The sequence below is a fragment of the Thermobia domestica genome, chromosome 9 (genome assembly GCF_964235325.1).
Source record: "Thermobia domestica chromosome 9, izTheDome1.hap1.1, whole genome shotgun sequence".
NCBI lineage: Eukaryota > Metazoa > Arthropoda > Insecta > Zygentoma > Lepismatidae > Thermobia > Thermobia domestica.
Genome location: NC_137462.1, coordinates 282,377,021 through 282,396,439, shown reverse-complemented (window position 1 = coordinate 282,396,439; position 19,419 = coordinate 282,377,021). Strand labels below are relative to the sequence as shown.

Sequence of the window (19,419 nt, the reverse complement as noted above, 5' to 3'; positions counted from 1 at the left end):
CTTTACTTAAATGTTTATGCTGCTGATGATGGCAGGTAAGATGTTCAACTTGTAAATCTGTTTGCTCGAGAATCATTAATATAATGTCCTAGTTAAAATCTGGTAGAAAATATGCCTCTGTCGCTTTCTGTACTAAATAAAAAAAAGTACTAAAGCACTGGAGACACACACAGGAAGTCCAGCTGCACCCATTTATAAGGCTGTCATGGATTCTGTAACGAAAGAACCGGGTATGTATGGCTCTAAAATGACGAATTGGAACTTCTTTCGCATCCAGCGTACAGCCCCGGCGTTGTTTCTTCCGACTACCACCCATTTGCCACGACGGCCCACTTCCTGAACGAGTGATACTTGAACAACTTGGTAGAGATTTAAAGTGGAGTCCACAAGATCGTCTGAACGGTACTGGGGCGACATTGAATACTTGGCACTGATAAGAGGTTGCCTATGATTTCCTGAGCGGCTCTATGTATGTTTCTGTTCTACCGATGTGCTCTCAACGTAGTAAGAAGATGTGTTTCGACTCTACCTGGTATAATTATTTCCATCACTTAAAGCTCTTACACTCACCAACAATCAACTTAAGATTCTTTCGTATTATGTTGAAAGTATTTTGGAGATTTAGGAAAAGAAGACTATAGACGTGGATTTAAACAGGAATTCTTACAAAATGTTTACAGATTCAGTTATTGTTTGCTATTGACAATAAGATACATGTGAGTCAGTGGGATTTGAAGGATTGAGAAGCATGATAGAAATTTATGTTATTTTCATAAGAAAAGCAGTCTGATAGTAAATTGATATGAAAGAACATGGGACATAAGTAGATAATTAAAACAGTTTAAAATTTTGGGAAAGTTTTGGTTAAAAGTGAAATTAAAATTTTAGGAGATACTTACTTCTAACTTTTTCGTGGAAACAGAGCAAACTTAATAAGAAGCGTTAGTTTTTAGTCAAATAATAAGCTAGAAAGTGAACGCATACAGTACATTTGAAATGTTTGTATATTTTCTAAACAAAAGAAAATTAATAAATATAGTTTCGATGATCATAGAATAAATGAACATCTTTTTTAGCAATAAATTTTCAGTTCTCAGTAATGCCTAAAGTGTGAGAAATTATTTTGGTACAATTTACTTAATATTTCAGAAATTGTGACTTCCCCGTCCTCCATTAGATCTATCTGTCATCGAAGTATATAACGAAAGAAAAGCGTAATAATTCACCTTTAAAATAGGCAAAGTAAGCCTTACTCCATTTAACTTTTAGATCGTGCCCATCCTCTATCTCAGGCAGGGCCGGATGAAGCAGGGCTTACGGGGGCTATAACCCCGGGCCTCCATGTGGGCAGGGGCCTCCACTCTGATCAAAATCTCAACTGGCTCTCTAAAAAGAATCATAAAGTTACAATCATCATCATCATAAAATAAAATATGAAATATATTCCTTTCACTTTCCTATTGTACTTTCACAGAAATATATTAGGGGAAGTCAGCAGAGGCCACATATTTTTTCTAGCCCCGGGGCCTCCAGATGGGTTAATCCAGCCCTGATTTCAGGATAAATCAAATACTTTTTAAAGCGATGATGGATGGGTTGTTGTCCTTTACATGTCCCTTGTAGTTAGATAGTTCACAACCATTGTGTTGGAATAAAACAGGAATACACAAACGAGAATATTTTTCTAATCAGAAGTTGTGAATGAAATCACAAGGCAATCTACTATTATGTGGTAAATCATGGTAAATCACCATGCAAAATAATAAGAATGGACTGCACAGACTACAGCCTGGTCCAAAAGACTGAAAACGTTCTAATAAGTTGTAAACGCTTCAGAATATAACAAACGTAACAATGTGAGTAGGGAAATGTACCCCCACCTTGAATTTTACGCAATATTCTTAAATGAGAACCATACCATGTGATATGTCGTTTTAATAGCAAATTTTCGTAGAAATTGGATGGCACTGTTATTCTTGCTTCAACGTTAACTGTTACGAATTTCACTATTTCTCTCTGTCGTTGCAGATGACTTGCCAGTAGAAGATGACCTTAACAAATGCAGAGCGCATTTAGATTCTACTAATCTCTGGAGAAGAAGCATCAAAGTGATTGTAGACGATTTAACCGCTATCATCCACAAAGGACTTCCATCAGCAATGGCACTGTATTCAAAGTTCTGAATAAATTCCAAGCAACGGACCGACCTAAGATTGGAAGACCACGCACGACGGCAGATGAAACAGTGTTGGCATCATTCAGGAAAAGTATCAAGAGAAGCACGTATAATGTAGCCCGTGAAAATAGTATTAGTCGCATATCATGTGCATTATGTAGTAAAAAAAAAATGGCACCCTTATAATCAGCAACTTCCCCAACATTTTACAGAAGATGATCTAGATAGTCGTCTGGAATTTACTCAATGAGACACAGAGCAACTACGGCAAGACCCCACATTCTCCTCTGACGTATTGTTTGCTGATGAGCCAAACTTTTACATATCCTGCTAGGTTAACAAGGAGAACGTGTGATGCTGGTCGAATAATAATCCTCATTGGTTTGACACATCTTCACGTTTCCCGTCAAATTGGTAGTGTGGTGTGGCGTGTATGGGTTCATTCTTCATCGACAGCATCCTAATGGCGATGCGTTTACGACGTGTACGTAGGAGGACATTTTGCCATAACTACTGTCGGAGGATGTTTTCCCTAAATTTCTTGCAGCACCACGGTATCCCACCGTATTATGGTACTTGTGTCCGTAAGTACCTCCATCAGCAGTTTCCTAATGCGCGGATTGGTCGGCAAGATGCTGTAGAATGGCTCCCTCGTTCTCTAACATTACGCTACTGGACTACTCTCTGTGGGGTGATATGGAGTCTGTTATGTATGCATTGAATATTAGGGATACTCAGCATTTTAACAAACAAATTGTGTCAGCGTGTTTCAGCATTGTAGCCGGCACTTCGCGCAAGATTTGAGTGACTAAGGACTCGAAATGCATCTAACAATGGACCCGAATAGGAAATACATTGGCAACAATGAGTGGTCTTTGCTGTATGACTAACTTCTTTAGCTGGTGACACACACACACACACACACACAACATCACTTCGTAATGGTCAGTGTTAAAGAAAAGTAACAGCGCCATTCAACTTGTACGAAAATTTGCTATTAATGTGACATATCACATGATATTATATCTAAAACAATAGAATAGAATTCAAAATTTCGGACGTCCTTGTGATGTGTCCTCAAACACATCGCCCCAACTATATTTCCCACTTATATTGTTTGTTTGGTTAAATGTTTGCAGCCTTTACCACTAATTAGGATATCTTCATACTTTTGAATGACTCTTCATTACTAACTACATAAAAACAATTGTTTTAATGTCTTAAATTTTATGTTAAGTTTCCTCTTTTGTATTCGTGGAAATGTGCAAGAGGTTGCAAATATATTAAGAAAGAACAGCATCATTTGTACAGTTTCAAGTGTTCCGACACATAACAGGACATGAGACACAGAGAAGCAAATCATTTAGCATATACTTTATTCGCATTGCGTAAAAAACTTCATTGGAAGATTGCCTTATACAACCGATAATGTCGTCAATATTTCTCTGGGAATAAAGTACTTACTTCTGTTACTATGTGTTATATGGAATGGACTGCTAGGCCTTATTTCCATGCAAAAGGCTACTTCATATCATTGCGGTCATTAGGAGATAGTCTTTGTTCCACGCGCATGTGACAACTTAGGGTTTTATCGATCTTGTGATGAAGTTACTCCCAAGACAGATTAAACCCTTTCACGGAATATGTGTAGGCAACGGTATTACGTAATTAGGCATTATTACAAATATGTGGCAGTAGCCCACCGTAGGCAGGAGTAATTGTAAATGATACAAGTTTAGACATAGCAGCTCTTTTCATGATATCTGGAAATGGTTTGGAACACTTTCTCTAATTGTCTGCTGCAGCGTCACTGGTCATTCTCTTCTCAATTGAATAATGAGTTGGCATTGGTCGTACAACTGTCATTTAGTCTGTTGCGTTTTCTTGACCTTTAACGGAAAAATTAGGAATTGTTGGCAATAAACTGTTGTGGAATAAATCTTAGAAAACGAAATTTGCAAGCTCGTTCTTTGAAGTCATCTAGTATTTTGAATTTAAGAAAGTTAGGAGTACAGCATTCATTGCAGGGTATTTAATAACCTTAAAAGCAATCTTTTTATGAAGTATAATAAAGTGTTTATTGTTACTTCCTCATTTGTGTGAAAGGGTGACCTGGCACATTGCACTTGGTGCAATATGATATTTGTGTGACGTTTGTATAACCGACCATAGTCTGATTATACACACTGACAATAATTCTGTAATGCATTATGCCAAACCACTTCCGTAACATCGATAAAATGTCAAATTCTTAACCTTAGGAGATGCAACCAATGCGCCTAGATTTAGTCTCATTTCTTCATTTTACACAACCCCCCAAAATATCTCTATTTCAGTGAACAAAATCATTATCTTGAAAGGATTTTTACGATTATTTAAGTAGTGGATAGACTGTGTTACTTGTATAGTTGAACTTATGAAACACACTTATATTCTTCCGTTTCAGAGCTTAAGCAGTAAGAAAATTGGTAACATTCAGGAATACATATTGAAGTGTTCTCTGCTGAATACTGCAAGTCCAGAAGAATCGCTTGAAAACATAAAAAAATTGGCAATAGTGAATGTAAGTATCAGTAATTTATACTCGTAGAAAGTATACTTTGTTGTTCTCTGATGTTCGAAAATCTATGATTCAACTTTACCTAAGAAAATACAAACTTCATAGAGAAGATTGAGCCAGGGCCCAAATCAAACAAACATCATACTTTAGAGACAGAGCAACACCCCAAATGTGAATATTGTATAATAGTCACTCCTGTCTATATCTGCATCACTGTATTATAACGTAAATATCCAATTGATGTTTTATAAATGTAGCCAAGAAAGTTTGGTCGCTTTTTGTGGAGGTCAGTGTTCAATTCGCCCTCATACCGTGACTTGAATGCGAAAGGAGATAAGGCGAAGGTCACTTGTTCGTGTGGCTATATCCAACATACTACCTAGTTGTGGAAGTTCAATTACACCATGAACTTGTATAAGGACAGAGTGAACATGGGACCACCACAGAGCGTCATGAGGGCGTGTACTCTGTACGAGTTCAAACTGGGTTCAAACGCCGCTACAACGAGACAGAAGAGATGCCATGCTTTAGGTGAGGTAGTCGTGACTACGCGGACACTGCAGCGGTGGTTTAACAAGTTTTAAGGACGGTGATGAAATACAAGAAGACGCACCACGCGCCGGAAGACTAACACATGTACAAAATGAAGATCTTCAGGCAAGATCTTGAGGCAAATAATAGTCGGACATGTGACGAACTGGGACTACAATTCAATATGACTGGAGAAACCATTCGTCAGCACCTCCATCAACTCGGGAAGCACTACAAGTTAAGTCGGTGGGTCGCACATGATTTGACGCCGGGTGAAAAAGTAACGCGATCAGACAGCTGTGTTTCGTTGTTATCTCGTTTAAGGAAGGAGCCATTTGTGGACAGGGTGTTGAAATGTGATGAGAAGGATGTTCTGTAGGAAGCTCCATGGCGCCGTCATCATTAGTTAGCATCCGATGAACCGGTTTCAAATCAGCCGAAACCAGCATTGCATCAGATGAACGTCCTCCTGTGTTTGGTGGACTCCTCGCAGCATCGTGCATCGGGAACTGCTACCAGCTGGTCAGAGCACCAAAGAAACTGTGTTCTGTTAACAGTTGAGCCGTGTTTAAGAAAAACACGAAACTCTGGAGCCGCACAATGCTAAGCCCTCCTGTTACAGCACAATGCTAAGCCTCACGTGGCTAGAATGACCCGGGACACCATTCTACGCCTTAAATGGGAAACATATTGCATCCACCATACTCCCAGGACATTGCATCGTCCGATTATCACCTGTTCCATTCCTTGGACAATCACCTTAGAGGACACCGTTCAAATCCCTAGTGGAGGTGCAAAATGCACTTGATACCTTCTTCGCTTCACGCTCCACAAAGTTCTACTGCGATGGAATCCATGGCCTTCCAGAACGTTGGCAGAAGGTCGGCGATGCTGATGGGGACTACTTTGATTCTTCAGGTACGTCTTAAGTGACATATCGATGTTCGAAGGTGCTGGGTGAAAAAGCGATAGAACGTCCTTGATTGTCTTTATATGTCCTTCCAAAACGGAAAAACGGCTAAAGCGTTTCAAACAAATTTTTACACATAGTTACATTTGGTTCGTACCGCCTGCTTGTCATGTCAGTTTTATTAAAATCAGTGTCGTAGGGGGAAGCAAGCTAAAATGTTCATAAAAAACATAGTTTCTAACGTATCTACGGTGTTACGGAGGTAAAACGTTGTGTAAAAAAACTCCATAATAAATATAGGTGGTGACATGCCTCAGCCTTTTATAAAATTTCGCTTCTAAGGCTTGTAATGGGGTCGTTTCTACAATATTTTCGATATTGTCTGTTAGATGGTCTCAAGAAAATCACTGAATCATTTGAATGAATTTCAGGTCATAGCACTCGACTTCGTGTAGTTTCTATTATCTTATTTTTATTGTCTCACTTTACGGATGAGAGACGTGGACATTGAGAAAAGCTGCAATATCCAAGCTGGAAGCATTTGAAATGTGGCGTTGGCGCAAAATGCTACGCATATAATGGGCCGAAAGGTAAAGGAATAAAGACGTGTTAAAGGAAGCTAACGAAGGACGACAGATCATGAAGATAATAGGAAAAAGAAGAAACAGCATGCTTGGCCATCTTATTCGGCACTCCGATTGGATCAGCGTGTGCATAGAGGGAAAGGCAGAAGGAAAACCAGGGATAGAATACTTGGATGCAGTTATGAAGAAGAGAGTTTATCGAAAGATAAAACAGCTCTCCCAAGGAAGAGAAAAGTTTTAAAATTTTCATGTTGCCCACCAACCTATAGTTGAGGTGAACAAGAAGAAGAAAATTTTCATTAAAATGTGTATCCTTTCAAATACTTCCCTTGATCATGACGGGGGCCAATAATCTCTATACTGATGTCCCAGTTAAATCTTAACCAATCAAAAATACTTCCCATAAGTTTATTGTTTCGTGTATAGAACGGTAATTCCCACTGGTTTGCAAAAATAAGTAAATAAAACTAAAATATACAGGGTGTTTCAAAACACCGACAACGAATCTTAATTTTCGACCTTCCACATTTTAACCAAGTTGGTGATAATTTATCAAATAGTTTTTGAGATGTTCTGTCTTCCTGAAGACGGACTGACACGGTAAATTTAAAAAACAGTTTTTGTAAACGAAACTCGTTAAAAGCTGATAACCTTGTCGTGGTATCATTCTTCATTAATTGTCATGAAACTCCCATCCTCGACTTGAAAAGCATGATCCTATTATTCCATGAACAAAAAAATCTTCACCACACGGCCACTTCTAACAACAGCAGTGTCACATATTATGAAAGCTTCTTCTTAACTGTTTCTATAACGATGCGCATGGGTTTGTAACATTGAAGAAGCGAGAAACAGCAGATGAAGTTAGTGACTGAAATTGTGAGTTTGTGACTTTGTAGGAAATATTAATATTTCACTTTGCTCTCCTCTATTTCCACGCTCTTCCTTCAATGTATCATTTTCAGATGTTAAATTGCTGTTAATCTAATTTTGGTTAATTTACATGTAAAATTTAGCCCGCATCTTACGTGGTAATAAGCTCACAATGAGCTAACTCATAATTCGAATTATGACATATCTTTCAAAGTGGAGGTTTCTGACATTTTGATAGTTTTAAACTTTAATAAATAAATAGTTTTCAGTAGTGTGTTTCACTGAGAAACTTATCGAAAATAAATCACCATAAATTAATTTTAGTAGTACTTTTACATCTTGTAGTGGATTATTGCTCGGTAAATATCCAATGTATTTAACTGTAACATATAATGATGATATCGGCATAAATGATAGATGATAGCAATGACGGAGTGCAGAGTGTTGAGACAAATGCGTTTACATTAAAAAGTTAGCCACGAAAAGCTCTCCGAAAGGCTGCTTTCACGAACCGAAATATATTGTTTTCAAACCAACAGGATACACTGAGAAAAATCCGTTCTCCGGACATCGGTATACTGTACAAATATACGGAATCCTCTTGCTTACTACATGAAACAGTACGGAGCATACATTATCCGTATGCTGCTCTTCCAGCCTAGATGTTACATCATGCCATTGCAGGATGTCTGACATCTAACAGTCTTCCGTATACTACTTACGTATATCGTATGCTACATACGTCAGCTGTATGTTACATAGGTTTATCTGTATGTGAAATCGTGACAGTCTTTATAAATAGTTCTTTCGTTCGCACGGAAAGTACGTTTATTTGGAACACTTACATGGAGAGTACGTATAAAATATACTTTTTCAGTTATACGTTTGCTATACGTTAAGTCCAAAAACTACAGGATTTACACATGTTGCATACGTTTTTACGTACGCCATATACTTTTTTTTCTCAGTGTATCAGCCGAAGATTTTATGAAGATATTGGGTGTTTCAATTAATTCTCGCTGTTGATGAACAGAAGGCAGTACTTGTGCTATTGCAGCATAGCGGACTGTGACAGGATACCTATTTAGAAGTGCTATCCTTGGGCAATCAGAGTATTATTTGACCTTCGAGTGAAGTGAAAAGAACATTTATTTTCAGCGTCTTGAACATGGCGGGCTTTGTACCTAAAAATCATTTGCGGGAAGTGCTACTCTTCTGCTTCCATCTTAAGAAATCTGCTGCAGAAAGTTATCGTTTGCTAGTGGATACGTATGGAGAGTATGCTCTGTCGGAAACAACGTGTAGTGAGTGGTTTTGACGAGTCAAAAACAATGATTTTGACTTGAGCGACAAAGTGCGTCGTGGTCAGCCGAAAAAGTTTGAAGATGCCGACTTAGCGGTACTACTAGAAGAAGATTCATCTCAGACGCTTAAACAGTTGTCTCAAACTCTAAATGTTGATGAATCAACTGTTAGTAAGCGTTTGAAATCCATTGGAATGACCCAGAGAGTGGGAAACTGGGTGCCACATTTATTGACGGAAAGAGATATTGCGAAACGTTCAACCATTTGTGAACTGCTGCTTCAAAGACATAATCGGAAGTCGTTTTTCCATCGCATTGTAAATAGCGATGAAAAATGGATTCGTTACTTCAATCACAAGCACAGAAAATCATGGCTGAGGCCCGCAGAACCATCAACATCAACGCCAAAACTGGACGTTCATGGAAAGAAAGTCATGCTGTGTATTTGATTGAATCAAGTTCGTGTGGTTTATTATGAGCTGCTTCCACAGTATCAAACGATGAATGCTGATAGTTACCTAATACAATTATTGCATCTGAATCAAGTACTTCAAGATAAACGACCGGAGTATGCCCAGAGACACGACAAAGTAATTCTGCTCCACGACAATGCCATACCACATGTTGCAAATGTAGTGAAAGAAACCTTAGAGGGATTGCGTTGGGATGTCTTACCCCCACCCACCATATTCACCAGACTTTACCCCTTCCGACTACCATTTGTTTCGATTCATGAGCATATCCTTTCTGTCCAACACTTCAGAACTGTCGAAGACATCCAAAACTGGCTCGATGGGTGAATTGCCTCACAGAAACCCGCATTTTTCTATCGCGGAATACATTTGTTACCTGAAAAGTGGGAAAAGATTGTAGCTCCCGAGGGACAGTACTTTCAGTAGAAGATATTATTCTGTTCTTGTTGAATGACAATTTATGATTGGTAAAAAAAAAAAAGTGGGAATTAATTCAAGCACCCAATAAGTAATTGCTATAAGAAAGCATTTTAGCAGAGAGAATAAAAAGATTTGTTTGTATTTTGATGATTGAAAAAACATAATATTTTTTTTTTACAAAAAACTTTCCTTAAAGTTTACCACACTTAATCATGTAGCAACATTTCAAGCCGCATAAAAATTATATTTCAATATATCGGTATATGATTTAAATGCATTTTTCACACGAAATTACAACTACGTTGAGAGGCTGCGGTAGCTCAGTGGTACAGCGTTCACCTCTGGTGCATGGTGACCCCGATTCAAACCCTGCTCCCGCCAAGTGATCTTTGTAGTGGACAAACACTGTGTGCGTGGGTTTCCTCGGGGTTCTCCCGTTTCCTCCCCCTTTCTTCATTCCACCATTTCATTCATTTCTCATCATCGCCGTCTTCTTTAGCCTAGCCGGCATAATCATGGGACGTAAAACTCAAAAAATTCATTTCATTTCATTTTCACAACTACGTTGACCGAAATGGGTTTACAAGTAAAAGTCGTACGTGAGAAATTCATGGGGAGTGGTTATTGAGCAATTTAATGAACTTTCATTAGAAATTTGTAAAAATCAAACATCCGGTTTCTATTTGTAAATTTTTATTTAGGCCATGACCACAAAATCCCAGCACTACACAATATTGATTTGTATTAGTCTAATGTCTAAGTATAATGGTGTTACCTCATTCGTTATTTATAAGTTTCTTGAAATTTTTCTGTTGTCTATCTTTCAAGGAACAAGTGGAGCCTCTCACTTCAATAGTTGATTGCAGTGAACGAAGTTCATCAGATATGCTTGTTTATGACATGAGACCAACTTTAAATAGAAATACAAGTACACAGTCTGTGATACCCGTGGGCCTGGTAAGGATTATTATTTATTTTGCGATTTGTTTCTACACTCGTACCAGTTTAAACTTGGTCAAACTTGGCATATGATTCCAAAGTCTGAAAAATTTTGTTCGTTGCAGAACAATACAACACTCATGACTAAAACTTCACGAAATATTTGTTCAGGTATAATATAATACCCAGCCTAATATGATTTAGTCTCTGTAAATATTTTATAAGTATTAATTTTTATTATATAAAAGGTAAGGTACGGTTGCTTCTTAAACAGTCATTATTTTATTTATATTCTACAGAACTAATTAGTTGTGAAAAATATCTCGAACCATTCATTCATACAAAGAGTGTATGACGAATATGCGAGTATGTATGATCCAATTGTATGGTTAAGCATTGGATTGATCGATTTAAAACTGATAGAATATTCCTTAAAGGCGGCATCCAGAATCATGTGTTCAAACATAACTGTAAACGATATTGTACGAATAAATATACGTTAGGGTAATGTTAATATTGGTATTACAACGTAACTGATATTCATGAAATTCATATTCATATTGGAATTCATATCATAGATTCATGAAATTACTCACAATTATTATTAAATAAGAAGAGTTTTAACTTGCTAGATACCCTTTGTCCTGAAACCGGACCAGAAGCTGTACATAGCGAACACTTCACATCAACTTTCAAAAGTTTTTGGTGATAACGAGGACTTACTGTACCAACGAATAACAACAATACTATTTTCCGGATTTGTAATGAGATATAGCTGAGAAAAATGAGACAGAAAAACGACGACTTCGAAAAACTTCCAAATAAGCTGAAGTTTCGTGGAGATGTATATTTTGATGTCTCAGAATATCCTGAAAAGTATCCTTGATTTGAGCCGCAAGTTTTTGTGTTTTAAAGGGATAAGCCAAAGAATTTTAAGAGGATAAAAAACAAAGATATTTTGCAATTACCTCTAAAAGTGTCAAGTTTCCAAAGAAGAAAATAATTGTGACGAAAGTAGTAGCTATCAAAATTCTAAAGAAAAGAGTTCTTACATTTATATCGTCTAGGTAATGGTTTCAGAGATATCGGCTGAATTATATCTGAGTAGGACATAGAAATAAATGTTTTCCAAAAATCCAACTTCTTTCAATTTTTTAAAGTGATAGTCTGATTTCACTAGGCTAACAACGTTCTTACTTACGGAAGGGCTCTACAATTATTTAAGAATATTAGTATAACCTTTTGTGCAATCCACTGCCACAATCGCTTATGGAACGCAAAGAGGAAATGCAAGACGACATAGTGATTGCTCTAAAAGGAAATTTTGAAAGAACTGTACCGAAAGTTCGTCCTGCATCCACCTTACTCACCTGATCTAATTTTCAGAGACCCACAAAGTCACATAGAGTCAGGTGGATAGGACATGTCATACGAATGAATGATACGAGAATCCCAAACCACATGATGAGCCAAAATATAATCGGAAGAAAGAGAGTGAGAGGACGACTCAGGAGAAGATGGTTAGAAGACGTCGGGGAAGACCTGCGTGTTATGGGTATTCGGGGATGGAAAGACAGAACTAGGGACAGGATCTAATGGCGAGGCGTTGTTCAGGTTGCCCTAGCCCACAACGGGCTATAGCGCAAAAGAAGCAGAAGAAGAAATAACATGAACGTATTATAACGTAGATCAATCAAGGATGTTATAAAATAGAGGATGTGCCCATATGTATCTTTATCCTATTAAATCAATGAAGCCAAAAAACAATCGAACATCAGCACGTTTGGTTGGTTACTCTAGTTTCCGCCATCGTCTGATTAGCTACTTTCGTTTCCGCCATGATTGTTGGCTCAAAACATTGCGATCTTATTGGGCGGAGTGGGCAGAGTAGGGGTGACGAAACTGTGACGTGTGGCTTCAAGATTTTGTTGTAAGGGCAGATCCTCTATATTATAACATCCTTGAGATCAATGCATACAAGGAGAAAAACATAGATGACCTTGAAATTTTAGTTCCAAATGAGGAAATCTCCCGTGAAGCAGACATTATATTGAAATTATTATAATGTGCTGTAACTTAGAAAAATATTAATGACATTGAAAACATACATCAAAATTTTCAGATTTTGGAAGCTTCTTATTCATAGTTTCCTCTGGTATTGATATAAGAATATGGTATTTTAGTTCATTGCCTTGAAGCTAAATTGTTCACTAAACATTTATTTTTATATATATTTAATTTATATTAGAGTTTAGAAGTATTTCTTACTTAAAACTTCAGAAAATGCAGTAGAAGAGTATAAGGAGACAAAACATAGAATAAATTACGAAAAGAGTTTGTTTCATTATTAACACTTTAACTGGATAATACTTGGCATCTACTGTATTATTGGGCAGAATTGACAAGGATAAATTGTTACTACTCAGGATATTTTTAGTTTGTTTAAATCGGCAACTGGGAGTACAAATATTATTAGGAGTTATTCTCTGTTTCCAATCTTATATCCAGAAGGTGATATAGAAGTTATTACTAACTGCTGCCAGAATATTTCTTTAAGGTTGATTTATTACTTTAAGTTAACAACATTATTCTAAAGTTTAAAGGAAATGCTTTCCGGAATAAATTAATAAAAAATTACCACTGCAAATGCAAATTATTAAAAATAAAATATATATTATTGGCGACCTTGCTAACGTTCCAGCTGGATTCATTCTGTTTTTTTTTTATTTATTTATTTTTTTTAAATAATTTATTGAGTGATGCTTCTTAACGTAGATGTACTTGTTAGGCTGCTTTGTCTTGGTTGTTGTGGAGTGTAATAGTGCATAAACATTTAGGTCAAACATAGAAAGTTGCTCCTTCTGATCTGAAAAGGAGCTAAAATTCTTACCAATTGCACGGGATTACATAAATATGATGTGTAATGATACCTTAATCCCGTCGCTCTAGAACTTCAGTAGTTTCCGGGCACAAAATCGTGGCTCGTGATCTTTACAGGCTTTTTTTCGAAATTAGTTTGATACCATTCAGAGAGTTCTGTACAGACCGAAACAAATTATAGTCTGATGGAACCAGGTCCAGGCTATATAATTATAACTTCTCTCAATTTCTGACGAGTCGTTAAAGGTATATCCAATCTGTCGTTGTCATCGTGGTTTACGAAACCCTTTCTGATTATCAGTTAATGCCATTTCATTTCAATTGCTAGATACACTCCGCCCTAATTGTCGACAGTACAAGTCCAAACCCATCATTCTGCCCAGCTGCAGCACTTCGTAACACACGATATTGTTCCAACCCCACTTAATGCATCCCATAGCTATCCTGGGTCTCTGTGTGAGATTTGTCACAGACTGTGGAGCTTCTCTTCATTTCTATCACTATGTTCTTCGCACGTTGTTGCTATAGGTTGTTCGTTTGAATCACCTGTGATAAAGCACTATTTGTTACGTTTCAGTAGAGATTTCCAGGTTGGAATTCGATTCTGTAAATGTTTTTGAGTCAGACCATGCAACACAACAACATTTAAGGTTTTTTTTTTTTAAAGCCAGTTTTCTCTAATGGTTTAAGATCGTTTGGTGTTGGATGTAGATCATTGGCAATGTCATGACTGCTATGTGTCGGTCTTGTCGACTTTTGTCAGAATATCGTTCACTTTTGCTGTCACTAGTTCTCGCTGTGTGGAGCATCTTGAACATAGAAATTTCTAAAAGGAAAGAAAGTGAATCTTTTTTTGCTAAAAGTATCTTTCCCATAAACAACATTCATAGGTCTGGGCACCACTTGTGCCTTTATGAAAATAAAATTGTACAATACAACCCAGCTTATTGGTCTTCATGCGTTCAGTGTGATCATAAGAATTCCATTCCAACATTTGTTGCACTTCTACTTGCTTCAACTGTCTTCTGCCAAACGATGTTAGATCTGATTCACTGCTACGTACATTAACTCCGTCTCGTGCCCAAAAGGTTCAATACGTTTAGACTACCTGATTTATTGATTTGTTTATAAACAAACAGAATGTCCGGTTAAGAATTCAACAGTTTGTACATACTGTTATTCATTTACAAATGTAAGCATTTCAGTTAATTTATAAATATGTAATATTCAAAATTTGCAAAACAATCTTTGAAGTAAATTGGATCGTAGTTCGCCATATAAGCATAGCCTAAAATGTTGCTGATTTTCTGATTTCTGAAGTTCGTTACGAAGAAAGTTCACTTGAAATCCTTCAGTTTATTCTCTTAGTGTAACTGATTCAAACAGTGGCTAGAAGTACAAGACGTCTCTAAATCTATTGAGATTCTCTTGATAATTATGAAAATGTATTATAATATCCAGAGTAAACATGTAATATTACAAGTTTTAATCTGTTGTATTCTTCAAGGAAACATCAAATGAAGGAAATAGAGCAAGTGAGGACTATGATAGTTTGCGAACTTCTTCAGAGATGACAAATACAACTAAACCTAACCTACAAAGTTTTCTGAGACGAACTACGGTGCCAACGGTAAGTAATCAATGATAAAATAGTATGACTTGAATAATGTAAAATTAATTTGTAATATCCCTGGATATAACGGTGCACCACATGGTTAGCAAGAATAATAATATACAGCCGGGGGACGAGAACAACAACACATTGTGCGGAAATAAAGGAACATCATAAACAATCCGAGGATTTCCGAGGATCTGAAGATAGGCACTGCGGCACCTCAGAAGCAGTGGTGGGTGAAAGTCCAAATCCCGAGTACCATTATTTGCTCTACCTACCTGCCTAACGGAAGCTTACAATGTTGATATCATGTTGCCTTTATGTAACTTTTGTATTTGTAAGTCTTATTCGAAAAAGGTAGTTATTATTTTTTTATAAAATTTATTCTTTTAACATCAGATGAATCTTAAAAAATTAATATTGAGGCAGATTTATCATGTTTTGTCGCTTTAAGTTTTTGTGTAACGGCTACAATATGACTTGGGAATTTTGTAGTAAAGTGGTATCCTAGTTGTGTAATCGATTGATCTGAGAAAACCACAAAATATGTCATATAAGTTTATATGGTCAATATTTACATTTCTATTAGTTTTATGCCACTCTTTTATAGAACTCGTTTGCCGTTGTTTCTTGTAGTCTGTAGGATTGAATTTAGAACATAAAACAAAAATAAAATAGCACTGTTCCACAAAAGTATAAACATTTAGTGTAACAGCAAGGGCGCCCATCAGGGAGGCAAGATGGGGCGCTCGCTTCCCCCCCTAAGAGAAAATTATACTTGGGAATATCGAGAACCCAATAGAATTTTTGCATTAGTTACAGCAAAATTTGAAATGTCGCTTATACTTGCCCCCCTTGGAAACAACAACATGGGCGCCCTTGTGTAACAGTGACAAATAGTCGACAACAGAAATCAAATAAAAGACGTATATCATTGTTTTACATAAATATTCCTTTAAATATTGGAACGTAGTAAAATTCCTTAGAACACTCAAAATAAACAAAAATTGCTGTTGATATTACAATAATAAACTCCATTAAGTACCATGTATATTAGAATGTGTTCCATAATTCAAAAGAGTGAAAATTTACACGGAATATGTTCATATTCAAGGAAACTTGAGCATTTGTCTCAGGAGCTATGTTAGGTGTATCTACGTTTCAGGACATATTACTACCGACTGGATACTGTGTAGTAACTTTTAAAGGAAGGCTCAAAGTTTTAATGTAATGCACATGATTGTACGAAAGTATTTGGTCTAGGAATTAATTCATGCGGGTGGACAAGAGATGGCGCAACGAACGGAGCGTCCCACAGTTCCGTGTATCCACACATGTGTTGCAAACCCCTGTCATCGCGTATTGTTCGTAGTATAGGGCAGTGGATTAAAGCGTCAACAACACCAGTTTGTAGTTAAGTGAACATGGCGCAATTTGTGCCTGATAAAGTGTTTTTGCGGGGTGTCCTGCTGCAATACTTTAACATGCAGAAAAGTGCGACTGAAAGTCATCGTATTTTGGTTGAAGTGTATGGTGACCATGCTCTAGCTGAGCGAACGTGTCAGAAGTGGTTTGCACGGTTTAGAAGTGGTGATTTCGGCTTGGCAGACCATGAGCGAGCTGGACAGCCAAAAAAATTTCAAGACGAAGAATTGACAGCATTGCTCGAGCAGGATTCGTGTCAAACGCAGGAACAACTTGCAGCAGCATTAGGCGTTGATCAAACAACAGTCTCCAAACGCTTGAAAGCCATGGGAATGATTCAAAAGATGTCACATTGGGTTCCACATGAATTGAAAGACAGAGACGTTGAAAGACGAAAAACCATTTGCGAATTGCTGCTTCAACGACAGAGCAGAAAGGGGTTTCTGCATCGAATTATTACGGGTGATGAGAAGTGGATCCATTACGAGAACCCTAAACAAAAAAAGGCCTGGGTGAAACCAGGTGAACCAGGTCCATCACAACCAAAACGAGATATTCACTGTGCAAAGGTTATGCTGTGCATATGGTGGGATATGAAAGATGTGGTGTACTATGAGCTGCTGCAACCGGGTGAAACTATGAATGGAGAACGTTATCGACGACAATTAATGCGCTTGAAGCAAGCTCTGGCCAGAACACGACCAGAATGGGAGAACAGACATGATAAACTTATTGTTCAACATGATAACGCTCGCCCACATGTCGCAAAACCGGTCAAAACCTATTTAGAAAATGTCGGATGGGAAGTTTTACCCCACCCGCCGTATTCACCAGACGTTGCTCCTTCGGACTACTACTTTTTCGATTGCATGAATAACGATTTGATTGGACAGCGGTTTACTTCTTCAGAAGATATCGAAACATGGGTCTCTGACTGGATCGCTTCCAAGGATGAGGACTTCTTTCGCCACGGAATCCGTACATTGCCTGACAGATGGGCGAAAGTGGTGGCTAGCGATGGACAATATTTTTCTTAAGGTATTTATGTATTATGTGTTTGTACTACAGCTTCAATGTGTGCGTACGAACCGCACGAATTAATTCCTAGACCAAATATCAGAGTAATATAAAACTCCACAAAAGTTTAGTCAGCAAACACTGTTTGAAGTTCATTCAGAACGATTCTTACTGCCACTTGCAGTGAGTTCCTTAACATACAAAGCTTTCCAGCAGTCGTTAAAATATTGATCTACATTAATTCGGTTTGTGTATGGAATCTAAGTAAAGAATCAGTTTTTATTTTTAATTCAAGAAAAGTTACATATCTATTACCTGAATTAATTGGCTATTTTCCTTTATCTTTCAGAATATGAGATATTGGTCCAATAGAAGTGAAATCCTTCGAAGAGAATCTTTAGCAAAGGTATTGTATTTTTACTTCATACCAAACTTTAATTGTCTGTTCACTGACCCAACTTTTAAGTACACAATTCTTTATGAAAGTCAAATCTGTATCAGATATGGTTGATTGATATCATACACTGGATTGTTCCAAACTCAAAAATATAATAGGTTAGAAGTAACACAATCTACGTGCTTTGTATCGCTTTTTGTTCAGTGTCTTCTAATGCCCATGGTCTATTAGACCTGAAATTTTCAAGTTTAATGTTCATGAAAATAATACCTAATAGCATTTTAGGTTCCAGCATTCGCGTGAGATTATCTTTTCTTTAACTGAAGTAGTTTGTCTTTAACTGAAAAGGCTCCATAAAGCTTACTGTACAACCGTACAGTTAAGCGAAAATGTGAGAGTTCTTCAATGTCTGCTTGAATATTTTCAATGTGTCTAATTATCGATAGAATCTGTGTCTAATTGTATCTGCTCTCATGTATGCCTATTGCCTGATTCCAAATACAATTAAGAGTACAGTGAAACCTGTCTATGTTGGCCACCATCGGTTCCATTAAAAGTGGCCAACTTAAACAGGTGGCCAACTTACAGAAAATAAGTGTGATTTGTGTATTTTTAAGATAGGATTTCTGGTATTACTTGATTGTAAATTTTTAATAAGCAATGACAGCATAGCTACTTTTATATAATGTATATAGAGTAATCATAACAATGTACAGTGCTAGAAAAAGTACTACAGTATGTTTAATATATGTACCTTTATCTTCTTGAATACTAGTCTGGTACACTTAGTCATTCGGATTGAAAGCGCAATTACACAAACAACCATATAATAGAAACATAGTCACGCAGTTTATTGAAATTGATATGGTAGCATACTGAGTTATTTAGATCGAAAACAGGGGCCGCAGTGGTTCAGTGGTAGAGCGTTCACTTCAGGTACATAGGGTCTCTGGTTCGATCCCAGCTCGCGTCAAGTGAACTTTGTGGTGGACAGATACCCTCTGCGTGGGTTTCCTCGGTGTTCTCCCGTTTCCTCCCATTTTCTTCACTCCACTATTTTACTCATTTCTCATTATCACCGTCTTCTTTAGCCTACTCGGCATAAACGTGGGACGTAAAGATTCATTTCAGATTGGAAACAAGAAAAGCAAAATTATAAATTGAAACATTTATGTGCACTTTATATGTCTTTTTTTCGACAGTGACAAATATTTTCTGTAGATGCCTTTCGAAAAAATAGCAAATAAGTTATTATACAAATGTATTCATCGTGGTTCATTCTAAACGTACTTCTTTTATTCTTTTTATCACACAT

At 37.1% G+C, this 19,419-nt stretch overlaps 1 protein-coding gene across 5 annotated transcripts in view; it reads left to right on the top strand.

Moving 5' to 3' along the window:
- The window catches only part of LOC145660724 (uncharacterized), a 261,964-nt gene that overhangs the window by 24,972 nt on the left and 217,573 nt on the right, over positions 1–19,419 (top strand). For all 5 annotated transcript variants that reach the window (XM_081726103.1, XM_081726106.1, XM_081726105.1 and 2 more), the window contains exons 5-8: positions 4,623–4,739; positions 10,660–10,788; positions 15,158–15,280; positions 18,057–18,113. In XM_081726103.1, the coding sequence (XP_081582229.1) occupies positions 4,623–4,739; positions 10,660–10,788; positions 15,158–15,280; positions 18,057–18,113 (426 nt within the window). The remainder of the gene's footprint in view (positions 1–4,622; positions 4,740–10,659; positions 10,789–15,157; positions 15,281–18,056; positions 18,114–19,419) is intronic.